At 42.9% G+C, this 15,284-nt stretch overlaps 1 protein-coding gene across 5 annotated transcripts in view; it reads left to right on the top strand.

The window, feature by feature from the left end:
- CALD1 (caldesmon 1) overlaps nucleotides 1–15,284 on the top strand; it is a 206,182-nt gene that overhangs the window by 113,209 nt on the left and 77,689 nt on the right. Inside the window, exon 1 of one of the 5 annotated variants that reach the window (XM_074379034.1) lies at nucleotides 9,433–9,677. The exons of the other annotated variants lie outside the window; for them this stretch is intronic. Within the exon in view, the coding sequence (XP_074235135.1) occupies nucleotides 9,625–9,677 (53 nt within the window). The 5' untranslated portion in view covers nucleotides 9,433–9,624. Of the gene's footprint in view, nucleotides 1–9,432; nucleotides 9,678–15,284 lie in introns of those variants that run through there. 5 annotated transcript variants of the gene reach the window in all.

Raw genomic sequence — 15,284 nt, 5'->3', positions numbered from 1 at the left:
TTGCTCTAGTACTCAAGCCCTTAGTATTATTTGCAATTAGTATCTGCATTGTAAAATCAGATAATCATCGAATTACAGGGTTTGTACCAAACATGCAGGAGTCCAACAGTGAACAAACTGTATAATCAAAAATTTCTCTAATGAAAGATCAAGCTTGTGGTCGGGAGGAGTAAAGTACCCCAGTTAATCCCAGAAGAATGGGCAGAAGTGGGATAAGGGCAGGGCCAATCTCTGGCGAGTATTTGCAACATTCTTTCTGAGAATAGAATGTTTAGCATACAATGGAATAGAGGGTTTAACATACCAGCTGAGTTCAAAGTGTAGATTCCAAATGGTAAATGGTTTTCCAACATTGACATGTAATGATGGACCAAAAAAGAGAAAAAAAAGAAAAAGAATAAAGTAATACATTAGAGCCCAATACTTTTAAATCAAGATATGAGGGGTTAATTATCTTTTTCCAGTAAAGTCGAGCATTTTATAAATGGTTTATGCTCCTTGAGTAGTACTATTTGGAAGAAAGAGGAGAAATATTTATAAGTGAAGTTTCTTCATTATAAAATTATTCCCTTTGGTTAATTTGTTAACATAAAATTTGTAATGAAAATAGTTAGTCAACTGGAACACTCAAAATACACAGACCCGGAAGCACAGTAGAATAGCCTCAGAATTGTATCTCTTACTTTTCAGTTGAATTTTTGATTCTCAGATCCACTGGGAAAGAGTCAGAAGGAAAGGTAATTTGAAGTTATTCTAGAAACGCTCTAAATTCTAAAATACATAGGAGAATCTCAGATTACTTCAGTCCCCTCGACTTGGCAACATATTTTAGAAAGCTGAATTCATATTTCAGATCATTGGCTTTCAAATTTGAAGTGCTGTCTGCTACTTTTTTTTTTTAAGTATCCTCTATTTTATTTTTTGTTGTTATTGTCTTCATAATGTCTTAAAATTAAAAAGCTTTCCAGATGGCTTCTGGCTTTTAAACGAGAAAATTGAATATATATATATACATATATATATATATATATTTTTTTTTAACTAAATATTTTTTCTTAAAAACTGCCAGCCTGGTTCTTATTCTATAAATTGGTGAGCAAATTTTTTTTTTAAAAAGCACCATTTGCTTTTCCTATCTTAATAAGAGCTTGATTTTATTGCTTAATCTCAAAGTAAAATAGCATCTTAAAGTGGAAAAGCTTTCTTCTCCTACTCGATTTCTAATCTCCTGCCTTATGCTACCATCATAAAGGTACCTAAGATTCTACAGAAGAGCATTTCTAATAAATACAATACAATAACGGTCACATTGCATTAGGTCTCCCAGATTTAAGCAAGTGGAGTCCAACTGTAATCCATGATATTAGCAAGCGTAAAGAAAGAATGGCCAGTAGAAGTTGGCTGCAGTGGCTCGTGCCTGTAATCCCAGCACTTTGGGAGGCCGAGGCATCACCTGAAATCAGGAGTTCGAGACCAGCCTGACCAACACAGTGAGGTCTCTACTGAAAATACAAAATTAGCCAGGCACAGTGGCTTATAACTGTAATCCCAGCACTTTGGGAGGCTGAGGCAGATGGATCGTCTGAGGTCAGGAGTTCAAGACCAACCTGGCCAACATGGTGAAATGCCGCCTCTACTAAAAATACAAAAATTAGCTAGGTGTGGTGGCATGTGCCTATAATCCCAGCTACTTGAGAGGCCGAGGCAGGAGAATCACTTGAACCAGGAGGCGGAGGTTGTAGTGAGTCTTGTACCATTGTGCAAGACTAGGCGACAGCACAAGACTGAGTCTCAAAACAAACAAAACAAAACAAAAAATTAGCTGGACGTGGTCCTGCATGCCTGTAATCCTAGCTACATAGAGGCTGAGGCAGGAGAATTGCTTGAACCCAGGAAGCAGAGGTTGCAATGAGCCTAGATCATACCATTGTACTCCAGACTGGGCAACAAAAGTGAAACTCTGTCTCAAAAAAAAAAAAAAAGAAAGAAAGAACAAGAAAAAAATGGACAGTAGAAAAAGCCTGCATGATTGTCAAGTTCAAGACCAGATTTGGCCCTGGGAATCTAGGAATATCCAAATGAGACAGACCTTGAATCTCAGAGTTGGTTGAGTTTCAGGGTGGTGACGTGAGATTCATGGCTTGAATCTAGAGTTGTGACATGAAAAGTATTCTCTCCACTTGGAGAAGTGTTTCCTCCCGTCTCCCCTTGGCTTGGGTAAAATATTACCTGTGATGATTTCACCTCCCTTTGCTCTGACTTCACACTCATGAAGAAGTCTCTGTTGACTCTGCAGCTTCCTGACATCCTGGCTTGGGGAATGGGAGGTGCCCTGGTTGGGAAATGAGAGAAGATGGAAGGCATTTATTCTGTCTTAATGGGCGCCAGAGATGGCATCGGTCTCTTGTGCATCTGTGAGTGCATCAATCTTCCTGATACCTGTTGACTCTGGAACTTCCAAGATCCAATTTCTAGTGCAGAACTGTTATGAATACTCCAAAATTTTAAAAGGTGCATCTGTTGAAACCATCAGAAGGACAAGCTAGCTTCATCGTTACCCCTCTTCACCCCAGAGAACGAGTGACAAGTACTACTGGCCATCTGCTGTATTCCTAACGCCTTTCTAGGCTGTCTCAGGTGCAAAACCGGTGGCGGGAAATATTCCTTCCAGCAAAAAGTTATACTGTAACTTACTTGGTAAAGTGCCAATTAAGACAGACTTACTTGGTAAAATAAGTTACACAGGAACAATGAAAAATAAGACTTTCCCTCTCTTCCTTCCTTCCTTCCTTTTCTTTCTTTCTTTTTGAGACAGAATCTCCCTTTCTTTCTGTCTTTCTCTCTTCTCTCACTTTCTTTCTCTCCTCTTTCTGTCTCTCTCTTTCTGACTTTGTTTCGACAGAGTCTCACTCTGTCACCCAGGCTGAAGTACACTGGTATGATCTCGGCTCACTACAGCCTCCACCTCCCAGCCTCTGGAGTAGCTGGGATTATAGGTGCACAACACCATGACAGGCTAAATTTTGTATTTTTAATAGAGATGGGGTTTCACTGTGTTGGCCAGGCTGGTCTCTAACTCCTAACCTCAGGTGATCCACCCCACTCGGTCTCCCAAAGTGCTGGGATTACGGGTGTGAGCCACCATGCCTGTACCATACATTTATTTCTATCTATAGATATCTTAAGTACTGATTCCAGTCAGATGTGATTATAAAATGTAACAGAACCTGATAAAATGTTATTTATATCATGTAAATAATAAGCACAGCACCTTAAGTATCTGAAACACAGAATGGATTATTTCTCTAGCAACAGGAACAATATGCTTTCATCCAGGGCTGACCACCTCCCAAAAAAGAAGAAATCAATATTTTTTAAGACTTTATATGGTATCACTGGAAAAAAATCTGGATTTGATTCCAGCTTTAAAAGCCATGTGTTAATTTAATATCCAGATGTATAAAGTGGACACCAGCAACTAAATTTATAGTTGTGGAAATATTTAGATACTTTGAACAAGAGTGGTACATACTGAGAATTCTGTGGCTTATGAACTAATATGCTCCCTTTGAAGATTTGACCTTTTCTTCTGCACTAGAATTATCTCCTGAGTCCCAGTAATAATTCCTTCACAGCCGGTGTCTCTGAACAACAAATCTATGTTCTAAAATGTAACACTGTGGTCTAGGTTCAGTTTCTTATGGGTAGAAATCATATTCTTCATGTACACACTTCTTTCCTGGAATTAGATAAAGCAGAAATTATTATTCTTTTCACTGAGACCAGAACCAGGATTCTGTAGATGTGTACCAGCCACCATTCATTCAAGAAACTGTTAGAGCCTGGCTATTTCTAAGCACTGATTATTGTTTTAAAGGTATGTTTCAAGTTGGAGGGCAGAAAGGAGTTACAGGCATGATCCTTTTCAGATAGAAACTTTTCAGGAAAAGAAAATAGTCCAGTTGGTTAAAAACCCTGGATTTTCCAAAGAGCTTAGAGAGTAGACCTCAGTAATTGGTACAAGACAGTTTAAACAGAAACGCAGAGTCTCACAGCAAGCTGGCTGGAGGGGCTGACTCATACATTGCAACATAATTATCTCTCAAATACATGTAAACAAGAGTGGGCTCAAGCTTTCTGGTCTCTTTCTCCCTAAGAAGATAAATGACAAAGAAATAAAGTCAAATCCAAGAAGACTTCATAGAGGTGAGGCCAGGTACTGGTTCTTAAAGAACCACGAGAATTCAGAGAAGCAAAAGGAGAGAGAGTGGGCGTAGGACTTACAGAGCAATTCATTTGGAGAAGAAGAAAGAAAAACCAGAAACCGTGGATTTAGCATAAAACGAAATGAATGATCTCTCTAAGAGATGCTATTATCAATATGAAAATGATGTTAGGATGTGTTAACAGGAACGTGGCAGGCAGAGCTGGGACTTCATCCAACCCTTGGTCAGCTTTTATTATGTCCAATTTTGGTTTCCCATTTGAAGAGTTGTTATATTCAGGCTGATATTAAAAGGATGGAAAGTAGGCATTGGCATCTAGCCTAAAAAAGACGAGATGAAAGGATGACTTAATACCTGTGGCCCTCGTACAGATAAGTGGGTTTCTATTTCAGCAACAGGAAATCTAGTTTGATAACAGGATAAATTGAGCGTGAGAGGGATTAAACACTGGGAGGTTGATCACAGGATGTCACCTATTGAAGCATAGTTCTTTAGCTCTACTGCTTTCAGAGTACTGTTCCCTTGTATTCTGTCTTGTAATAGAATTTTTGTATCCATATCTTATCTCCCTTTGGGACTGCCCTTCTTATCTTTGCATCCCCCCAGCACTTAGTGCAATCACTTGCTTATAGTAAACATTCCAATGGTGCTAAGTGAAGCCAAGCAGAAAGGAATGTGCTGGGACAAAATAAAACTATCCAGTCACCATTATAATGGCAATCAGAGAGTATCACATCCCAAGACCCTATTACAGGCCTAGAAAAAGATGAGGCAAAGAATAATTAAGAAAAGTGGGCCGGCGTGGTGACTCATGCCTGTAATCCCAGCACTTTGGGAGGCTGAGGTGGGTGGATCGCCAGGTCAGGAATTCAAGACCAGCCTGACCAACAAGGTGAAACCCACCTCTACTAAAAATACAAAAATTATCCAGGTGTGATGGCGCACACCTGTAATCCCAGCTACTTGGGAGGCTGAGGCAGGAGAATCGCCTGAACCCGGGAGGCCGGGGTTGCAGTGAGCTGAGATCACGCCATTGCACTCCAGCCTGGGTGACAAAGCAAGACTCCCATCTCAAAAAGAAAAGAAAAGTATAAGACAAGAAAAGCACAGGCCACAAAGATGCTGATGAAGAACCACTGGAAGACTAGGATGAGGAGTAAGCGGTGATTTTCCACAGCAGCCCATACATTCAATACCACAGGACATTACAGAGCAATATAGTGTAAGTGAACATGTTCAATGGCATGGTGGGGGCAGGGGATGGGAGAGGCTCTCAGCTGTCAGCTACAAGAGGAAGACTATGAGAGGCCAACAGACAGGAGGAAGGAGATGCTGCCTGCGAATACGTAAACGCCTTTAGTTACATTCCTGTTCACCCTGGGGTAGAGGAACAACTGTCTAGTCAAGATTTTTTGCCTAGTTCTAAGAGTACAGGGCCTATGAATTTCTTTATAAGAAAATGGATCTCCAACAGCCTTTTCAGACATCCCCTTTATACCACTTGGACTGCTGCCTCCCTAGTGGTGAATTTCACTTAGGTTTATGTGAGTTTCTGTAGGAAGCGAATGGCTTTGTATGTTGTGTGCGTGCATGCGTGGGTATGCATGCATGCATGTATATATGTGTGTGCCTGTGTGTGCACACGCGTCTGTGTGTGTGTGCGTGAGTCTGTGCGTGCATGTGTGTCGTAAGTGCATTAGGGAATGTGCATAGCACTTCCCACATGCCTCTCTTTTCCCTTGGGAATTGCTCCAAGGTAGAAGCTGTTCTTAAACAGCCTCTGCAGATTTTAAAGTCTGGAACAGATCTTGTGGTCCGGTCCCCTACCTCCATGAAATAAAGTTATTCTTAAAAAATCATGTTTTCTTAATAAAGGACCACCCTGTGGTGGGAGCTGTTTTTTTCTATTGCACTGACCTCCCTCCAACCTTCCCAGCCCAGAATCTCTTTGATGAAAAATTAAACAATAAAGTGTCCAGAAACAAAGGATGCTACGAGTAATTTCAGAGTGGCCCAGACTTTCGTTTTTCCTGGTAAAAACATCCTGAAGTGTCATTAAGTTCATGATCCCTATGATCTTGCTGAAGAATGACTGGCTCAGTTGTTCCTGGTGCCAATCAGTGGTCATTAGTTCACTTCTCAGAGATACCAGTTCTGGCAGCTGGACCCTGGGTACCAGTCTCTGCTACGCAGTGAGAGCACACAGGCCTGTAGGTCTCTGCAGGACCAGAACACTGTGCACACAAATAACCTGTTGATTGTTCTTTCTCATTCCTCTTACCTTGCCTCTCTAGCCCCAGCCACCAGGTCCCAGAGGACTCGTGGAAGCCTTGCCTAGCCCAGCCCTGCTCTGAGCTTGATTCTCTTGTTATCTCCATGCATCTTCCCGCATTGCCTGTCTTTCATTGGCCTTTGTGGTCTTCCTGTTCCCAGCGAGTGTCTGAACCAGGTCCAAGATTCCCTTCTCTCTTCACTGTTCCCACGTCGGTACCCTACCAGGTAGCACGAGCTATAACACCACTGAGTTTTACTATCATAAACTGGAGAGAGGCAGCTGCTTCCCAAATGGATGCCCCTAAAAACAAAGGAGGGTATGCGCTGTTTCCCTTTCCCTCACTTGGCAACTAGGGAAATAGCCTTGTGGCCATCCTGTGGACAGCTGGCAATTAGCACACTTTCTGTGCATGGATTCTGCACGAGTGGAAGATTACTAAATTCTTGCTCTCCTCCATGTAGAATACTGGCCAGAAAGAACCACAGATTTCTTTTTTTCTAGGTTATTCCATTTTATGAACCTATTCTGAATATGCCAGAACTATACTTGTCACCTCAGAATTGGGGCGGGGGGCTGGGGGGGAGGGAATCGGGAGGTGATAGCTTTCTCGCATGGCTGCAACAAATAATTACAAACTTGGTGGCTTAGAACACCACAACTTACAATGTACAGTTCTACAGGTCAGAAGTCTGACACAAGTCTCACTGGGCTAACATCGAGGTATCAGCAGGGCTGCGTTCCTTCCTGGAGACTCCAGGGTAGAATCAATTTCCTTGCCTTTTCCAGCTTCTAGAGGAAGTCACATTCCCAGGCTCTGGGCCCCGCTCTCCATCTTCAGAGTTTTCGCCAGTGCATCTCTCTGCCCACCCTGAAGATAAAGCTCTCCTAACTGCAGCTGTAAAGGAGTCTCTGATTTTAAAGAGCCATGTGATTAGTTTGAGCACACCTGGATAATCCAGGATGCTTTCCCCATCTCAATGCCTTTAATTTCATCACATCTACAAGGTCCCTTTTGCCAAGCAAAGTAACGTGTTCTCAGGTACTGGAGATTTAGGGGAAACATTATTCCACCTACCACAGAAAACCACTGACTTTTGTCAGTAATTGAAGGGAAAAAATTTACTGGGCCAAATTTGGTAGAAAAAGGGGGCAGCAGAATGCCTTGATACGTTTCTGTCTTGATAGATGTTCTATGGCAAGAAACTCAAGACAAGTCAGTGTATATTTTAAGTCCTGCTATGTGAAGGCAAATGTATGTCTACTTTTGTGAGTGTCCTATGTGCCACTTTACTCAGTTTATGTTCAGTGATCATATGGGTAATCAGAGAGATATTTAAATGCATATATACATAATAATATATGGAGATGTTTATTAACCTGTATTTACTCTATAAAGTATGACTTCATTTTTTTTGTGGTTATTTTGTTTTTTGTTTTTTGAAATGGAGTCTCGCTCTGTCACCCAGGCTGGAGTGCAGTGGCATGATCTGGGCTCACTACATCCTCTGCCTCCCGGGTTCAAGCAATTCTTCTGCCTCAGCCTCCCAAGTAGCTGGGACTACAGGCATCTGCCACCAAGCCAGGGTAATTTTTGTAGTTTTAGTAGAGACGGGGTTTCACCATGTTGGCCAGGCTAGTCTTGAATTCCTGACCTTGATCTGCCCGCCTCAGCCTCCCAGAGTGCTGGGATTACAGGCGTGAGCCACCTCACCTGGCCTATAAACTATGACTTTGATGCCCCCATAGTATTTGAGCAAGAAAACAACCAAAATGTTTTAGCTAAAGTGAAGACAGCATTTAACCTAACCCAATTAAACTTTAAGTTGAACACTGAGTAGCAGCAGATGCAGTTCAGCTCCATGACATTGGGCGTCTATGTTTTGGTGTCCTTGTCTGCATATGACATAGAGTCACAGATCTCAAAGATCTCTTTCATTTCGTGAAAGGGTTCTCAATGTCTGAAGCTGACTGCTTCTCCTGCCATTTACCAAGAGAATAATCTTAACCCTACATTGTGGAGATTGGAGTTGTTCTCACTTGATCAAAAGCCAGTCCCACAAGCAGCTTGGTACCCAAGCACCAATCTGTTTATTGCTCATTAGAGATGAAGAACCGTATTCATAAGTCAAGCTGAGACGGAGTGTCATCTCCAGACAGAATCAGCACCACCCCCTCCTCAGGATTGGGATTTGGCTGCTTTCCAAGCCACTGCTGACCAGGCTCCATTGCCCAGCTTGGCTGATGAGATCACCAGCAGAGTACCATGGGTGCAGACGGGGCCTGCTGTTTCAACATGTTTTTAGGAGGGCTCTTGCCCACATTTCTTGGAGAGGTGTGAGCACCAAACAGGCTGAACCGTCCAGCCCATCACTGAGCAGAGCCGTCTCTCTTCATCCCTTTGCATTTGGTTTGCATTTTATGTCATGCCTTCTTCCCTGGATAAAAGGGATAAGAGGAGTTTCTCAGATTTGATTTCTCAGTGGGAACTGTTTGCTTTGGAAGCCACCTACGCCAATGCTAATTGAGAACAGAGCTCAGAATGAGAGCCTGAGAACTGCACCCGGATGAACTTTTTGGTGGGCTGATTTCTGTTGATCTTGTCAGAATTAGGTTGTATATGCATGTAATACCATGATCAACTATTTGCCAAAAGGCTGAGCAAATGCATCAGTCTCTTTTTCCTTTGACTAGTTACTTACCTTGGAAAATATATTTGTAGTTAAGCATATGAAGTCTTCATCAGGAAAGCTACTGGGGGATCCTGGCCCTGACTACCCGGCAATAACATTTCTGGAACTCTTGAAGCAATCAGTGTTCTTTAATCGCCAAACATGATGGGCTTCTATTAGAGAGATTACAGTAAAAAATAACAATCAGCTCTCTGATGATCCTGTGAGGAGGGATCGGGTGGGGAGGAGTAGATTTGGCTGAGGACAAGCCCAGACTTTCGTCACAGGGACAGACCAACGTGTTAACACAAAGGGAGAACACGGGAGCATCCTGCACCGTGCATTTCAGCCACAGATCACATGGCCCGTCGGCGGGCCCGGCCCACGCCCTGACCGCCCGGCCCGGCCAGGTCTCTGCACCTCTCTGCCCCGCAGCCCCTTCCCAGCTGCGGACATGCTGGGTGGATCCGGATCGCATGGAAGACGCAGCCTGGCCGCGCTCTCCCAGTGAGTCCTCATTTTGCCTCTTTGGTTTTTCCTTTATTTTCTTTTCTATTTTTTTTTTTTTAAACAAACGAATTGTTGTTTAAAAAAAAAAAAAAGTGTGGGAGTGGGAGGGGAGAGGAGGAGACAGCAGGCAGGAAAGGAATGCAGTGAGTGTGTGAGTTTCAGACCTGTCTGAAACTTTCCGGTCTCCACTTCATGGTTGCTCTGATTCACTGGTTTTTCTCCTTTCCATTTTAATGGTGGTTTGTGGACCATTTGCCAGGGGTTTATACCTGGGCACAGGTTTCTCCGTGTCAAATACCAATCCGCAAAGCATTGTGTTTCTAAAGGTCTGCTGTTAATTTAGACCTTAGCCCTCCGTTCAGAACGATCCGTTTGCAGGACTCAGAGATTTCGGCTAAACCACACATTGCCCAATCCTTAAAGTAAACAGCCAAAGCCCTCGGTATACTGACCATCTGACTGAGACAGAACAAGATTCAGAGCATATGCTACTGATCAAGGAATTGTTCAGATAACGGGCTCTAAGGGTTTAGGATCATGAAATGCTGGAATGTTTAAGCCGGGAGGGAGGCCTTCAGACTCTTCGGCGCAATGCTCTCCTTCAACAGGCAGGGAAACAGAACCCAGAGTGGTAACTCAGCTTACCCCAAAGCAGACAACAGTTGGTAGCAAAGCCATGTCTTTGTACTCTCACGCAAAGGGCCGTTTTCACACTGGTGTTTATGAGGTTTGAAAAGCGTACTGGGTCTTGGGAAAAGGTACCGCACAAGAGTAAGAACACCAAATGGCCTTTCAGTAAATCTTTTCCATTTTTGAGAGTTTTGGCACCGATTCGGCATGACAATTGTTGTTCCAGTTGTTCTAGCGTTTGTGCAACAGTTAATCAAATAAACAGAGGAACTCATCAGAGTCCTAAAAACAAGACCCATGTCCATTACATTAGCAGATCTCTTGGATAACTAGTTTCTGTAAGTGTGATTATTCACGTGGGAGAGCTCAAGAGGACTTTAGAGGTTATCTGTGTAGTCTAGGGCTGATCATACTTTTTTTAAAAATCAAATTTAATCTTTTTTTTTTTTTTTTTTTTTTTGAGACGGAGTTTCGCTCGTTACCCAGGCTGGAGTGCAATGGCGCGATCTCGGCTCACCGCAACCTCCGCCTCCTGGGCTCAGGCAATTCTCCTGCCTCAGCCTCCTGAGTAGCTGGGATTACAGGCACGCGCCACCATGCCCAGCTAATTTTTTTGTATTTTTGGTAGAGACGGGGTTTCACCATGTTGACCAGGATGGTCTCGATCTCTTGACCTCGTGATCCACCCGCCTCGGCCTCCCAAAGTGCTGGGATTACAAGCTTGAGCCACCGCGCCCGGCCCAAATTTAATCTTAAAGGGAATACTGTTATGTGAAGGAGATGTTCTGGTTAAAGAGAAGGTTTGAGGTCTGGAGCTCCTCATCCTCCTTCCACTCTCCAGTCATAGCCCACAGCACGATTCTACCCCACGCTTCATCCCTCTTCTACCCCACCTCCCCATCCTCTTCATCACAACTTCCTTGGAATCCTGGGTCTCCATGGGACAGTTTTGAAACCACTGATCTCATCGAAAGCCTTCATTTCAGGTTAGGAAAACTGAGGCATAGGAAGGGCTTGCCCAGGGTCAGACAACTGATCAGCAATAGAGTGTGGAATGCTAAGAGCCCAGTCTGCCTAGCGCTCTCATTCTCTCGTTCTCTCTCTCTCTCTCTCTCTCTCTCCCTCTCTCTCTCTCTCCCTCCCTCCCTCACTCACTCAACTCAGGGTCCTGACCCTTGTTTCCACTCCTTCATGCCTGAGGGTCTATCAGTCTGCTTTCTCTGTGTCTCTCTTCTCTGTTTACTCTGCCATTTCCTGAATTTCAACAGCTATTGCCTCTCACTGGGATGGTTGTCATTGCCTGCCATCTGGTCCTCGACCTCTGTCTCCCCTTTCTGATCCAGCCCCCTACAGCATCCTTGAAGATAAAGTCCACTCTCTCCTTATTAGAGCATTAAAAGTTCTCCACAATATGCCTTCAGTATTTCTTCCCATTCTGACTTCCACCAGGGAGAAAGCTAAAAATATTGCAGGAAATTAAATGATAGGAATAATGTTATCAGATTCTGCAGAAATCACAAAAGAAATGCACACAGGGATGTTGGTATTTGTAAAAAGTACAGGAGTACCTGATCCAGGGAAATAAGATCACTCACTGTGCCCCAAACTCAGCATATACAAGCCACCACTGTTCCCTGACTCATTCTATTCCCTACATAGGGAACACCCTCATTCTCCTCTGTTTCTGACCACCTCCCTGTCCTGCAAGGCCCTGATCAAATGCTCCCGTCCTCTGTAATCCTTCCTCGCTCCTCAGTTCTCTCACTCTGATAACGTTTGCCCAACCTTCTCCTATTAGCTTTGTACCATCAATTGAGGAAAATGATGAGGCAAGTCTCAATCATTTTAGGAGGTTTAGTTGCCAAAGTTAAGGATGCACCTGGGAGACAGGTCTATGCTTTTATCCGAAGGCGATTTTGAGGGCTCCAAATTTAAAGAGGAGAGGGCAGGATATTGAGAAGTACACAGTTTTCATGTAAGTGAATCCGCGTTTTTTTTATGTAAGATGACGTAAAAGAGGCTGAGGAAAAATGTGGGGAATCTGCATTTTACATCCCGTAACGCAGAACATGGGGTAGGGTAACAGTCAGATATGCATTTGTGTCTGGTGGGCCGGGGTGACTGCACCTGTAAAGATAAGCTACCAGTTTGCGTTGCCATGGTGATTCTCCGTGGGCAAAATATGGGGGAGACTTTTGTAGCTTTTTACCTTGTAGTGGTCAGTCATATTTAGGAACTAAAAGGGGGAGGCAGGTTTGAGTGACCCACTTCCCATCTTGACTTTTCCCTTTGTCTAAATGCGTTGGGGGTCCCAAAATTTAATTTCCTTTCTCAGTACTAAAGTTAGTGTTGAACATAGCTCTCTTCCCTCCCAATAAGTGGTAATTCACTTGAAGCAGAACGATTGTGAATCTTTGAATCTTCAGCATCTGGAACAAGGCTGATGCTCCAGAAATATTCTTTAAGTTTCCTGTGAGTGACTAAATCAAACTCAGTTCACCTGAGTTTACATTTTTCTTCTGAGTCATTTGAACATACAAAGCCCGCACTCCTTTTGCTTTGCAAGATGGACTAGGTTAAATGCTAAAATAGGTGCCCAACAAAATGAATTCTATGTTTCTTTGCATTGCCATCAGATGATGTATCTCTGTTTCATCACCTGTGGAGCAAGATTGGCTGTGATTTTTGTAATGAGGCATGTTAAAATTCCTGACTGCTAAGACTGACACAAGGGCCATGTTATTTTCAGGAGCAGGTGTGAATGGTTGTTCAGTTATTTCTATTTCAAGGTATGTTTGGTTCTACCAGGATCACTGAGAGCTTCTGTCACTTGCAGCTTAATATTTTCACTGCTACTTTTGTCATTTCCCCAAAGCCTAAGGAAGTTTACTTGCAACAAGATTTGGAGTTTCCTGTAAATATTTGTTTTAGTCCACAAAGTTATTTTTCTTACAGAGAAGTGTGCTTTTATGTATCTAGCAGATGAAAGTTACAAGTTTTATTTTTGAGTTACATTTTCTAACAAACATGGAAGGGTGTATAAATTGTAAAATCATGGAGTCAAGGAAACACAGGAAATTATTTAGTTCATCCCACTGTTTTCTCAGGGAACTGATTCCAAAACAGTGCTGGGAAATAAATGTTTGCCATCATTTTTAAATATTCTGCAGAAATGACAAAGGAAATGAACACAAGAATATTGAGATTTGTCAAAAGTTTAGGAATGCCTGGTTTATTCAATGTTATCAGGAAATGTAGCATTATAATGATCCAGGATGCTAAATTCTGTGTTAGTTTTACACACACACAGACACACACACACACACACACACACATATTTATATGTATGTATTTAGTGAAAAACTCTTTGCCTTCATTAAAACAGATATTACAATACATTTAAACATTCTTGAATTGCTAGGAGTCGTCCTCGTGAACATAGTTTTTTAATCATGCTGTAAAACAGTGATACCTCAGGGGATAAGACTCCCATCCAAAAATGGGTCCAGTTATTATATGATGCCTTCCATGTACTTATTGATGCTTTTAAATCTCTTCCAGTACCTATTAATGCATCTGCCTCTACTGGTCCTGCTCCCTATTCTGCTGTTGCCAAGAATGACAGGATACTCATTTGTTAGAATTATGTTCAAAGTAAAAATCAACAATCTGCTGAGAGAGGCTTTCTCTCTTACAAAGTAATGGGCATTTACATTTTGTGACTATTGGTTTGTAGGCCAAACTGACCAATTTTGCTTAATTTTTGTTCCGTGAAAGATCTTAAATGATCTGGACCCCTTATCTGGTTATGGATAAAATTGCTACTGCTGTTTATAGATGAAAAATAAAAAAGAATGGCAGAGAAATCGGTCATTGTGCTTTGCACGTGTTGGGTCCTGTGTACATGACATTGCTGCACTGCACAGGCGGTGGTGATTACGGAGGTGGTCTTGACCTTCTGTTTATGTGTCTTCTCTACGAACGGCCCACCCACCCACATTCACACTGATTCAATACCTGGTGGCCACAAGCCTTTCAAATCTGTTGATGCTACTTGCATTGCTATCTGCATTTTTCCCTTTCCTTACCTTTGACCTATTGATCCTTGAAATGAGCCCTGCGGACGCTGCTTCTCACATTCCTCTCAGCCCATCAGAATCACTTTATAGAGACAAGCCTCACAGTAGCAAGAGGAATGAGAAATGGGGAAGAGGTCTTCTGTTCTCTGAGCGCGAACTTACCGTGGCATTCCTAACTGAAGCCGTGAGGATCTGCTTCCCTATAGAAACACGGCTTCAGTTCTCCCTACCAGCTTCAGACGTACCCTGGGTTTAAAACGGTGGTTAGCTGGGCACGGTGGCTCACACCCATAATCCCTGCACTTTGGGAGGGCACAGTGGGCAGATCACAAGGTCAGGGGATCAAGACCATCCTGGCCAACATGGTGAAACCCCGTCTCTACTAAAAATACAAAAATCCCAGGCATGGTGGTGTGTGCATATAGTCCCAGCTACTCGGGAGGCTGAGGCAGGAGAATCGCTTGAACTTGGGAGGTGGAGGTTACGGTGAGCCGAGATCACGTCACTGCACTCTAGCCTGTTGACAGAGCGAGACTCTGTCTAAAAAAAAAAAAAAAAAAAATGGTGGTTGGTGGTTATAGGCTGGTCTGAGATTCCAACTACCATGTGTCCTGATGTCAAAGTTTCAAAAGGCAATTTGCAAAGAAGTTCTTAGAAACATGCTCTTCATAAATGTAGTGCTGCCTGGATCTATTTCTGAGCCTAATTAAATTTTTAAGAGGAGTCTTTAGAAAATCTGTAAACCTTATTCATTTCCAGTCATTCATTCAGCAAATACTCATTGAGGGTTTCGCTTGCTAGTGAATACTGCTGTGCTGACTGAGCATTAAGAACATAAAAAAGGACAAAGCACCTAGGCTCTGGCCTCAAGGGTCCTGTCTTCTTCTGACCTCTC

The sequence above is a fragment of the Saimiri boliviensis genome, chromosome 10 (genome assembly GCF_048565385.1).
Source record: "Saimiri boliviensis isolate mSaiBol1 chromosome 10, mSaiBol1.pri, whole genome shotgun sequence".
Lineage (NCBI taxonomy): Eukaryota > Metazoa > Chordata > Mammalia > Primates > Cebidae > Saimiri > Saimiri boliviensis.
The sequence above is the reverse complement of the archived record's forward strand: the minus strand, read 5'-3'. Positions and strand labels throughout refer to the sequence as shown.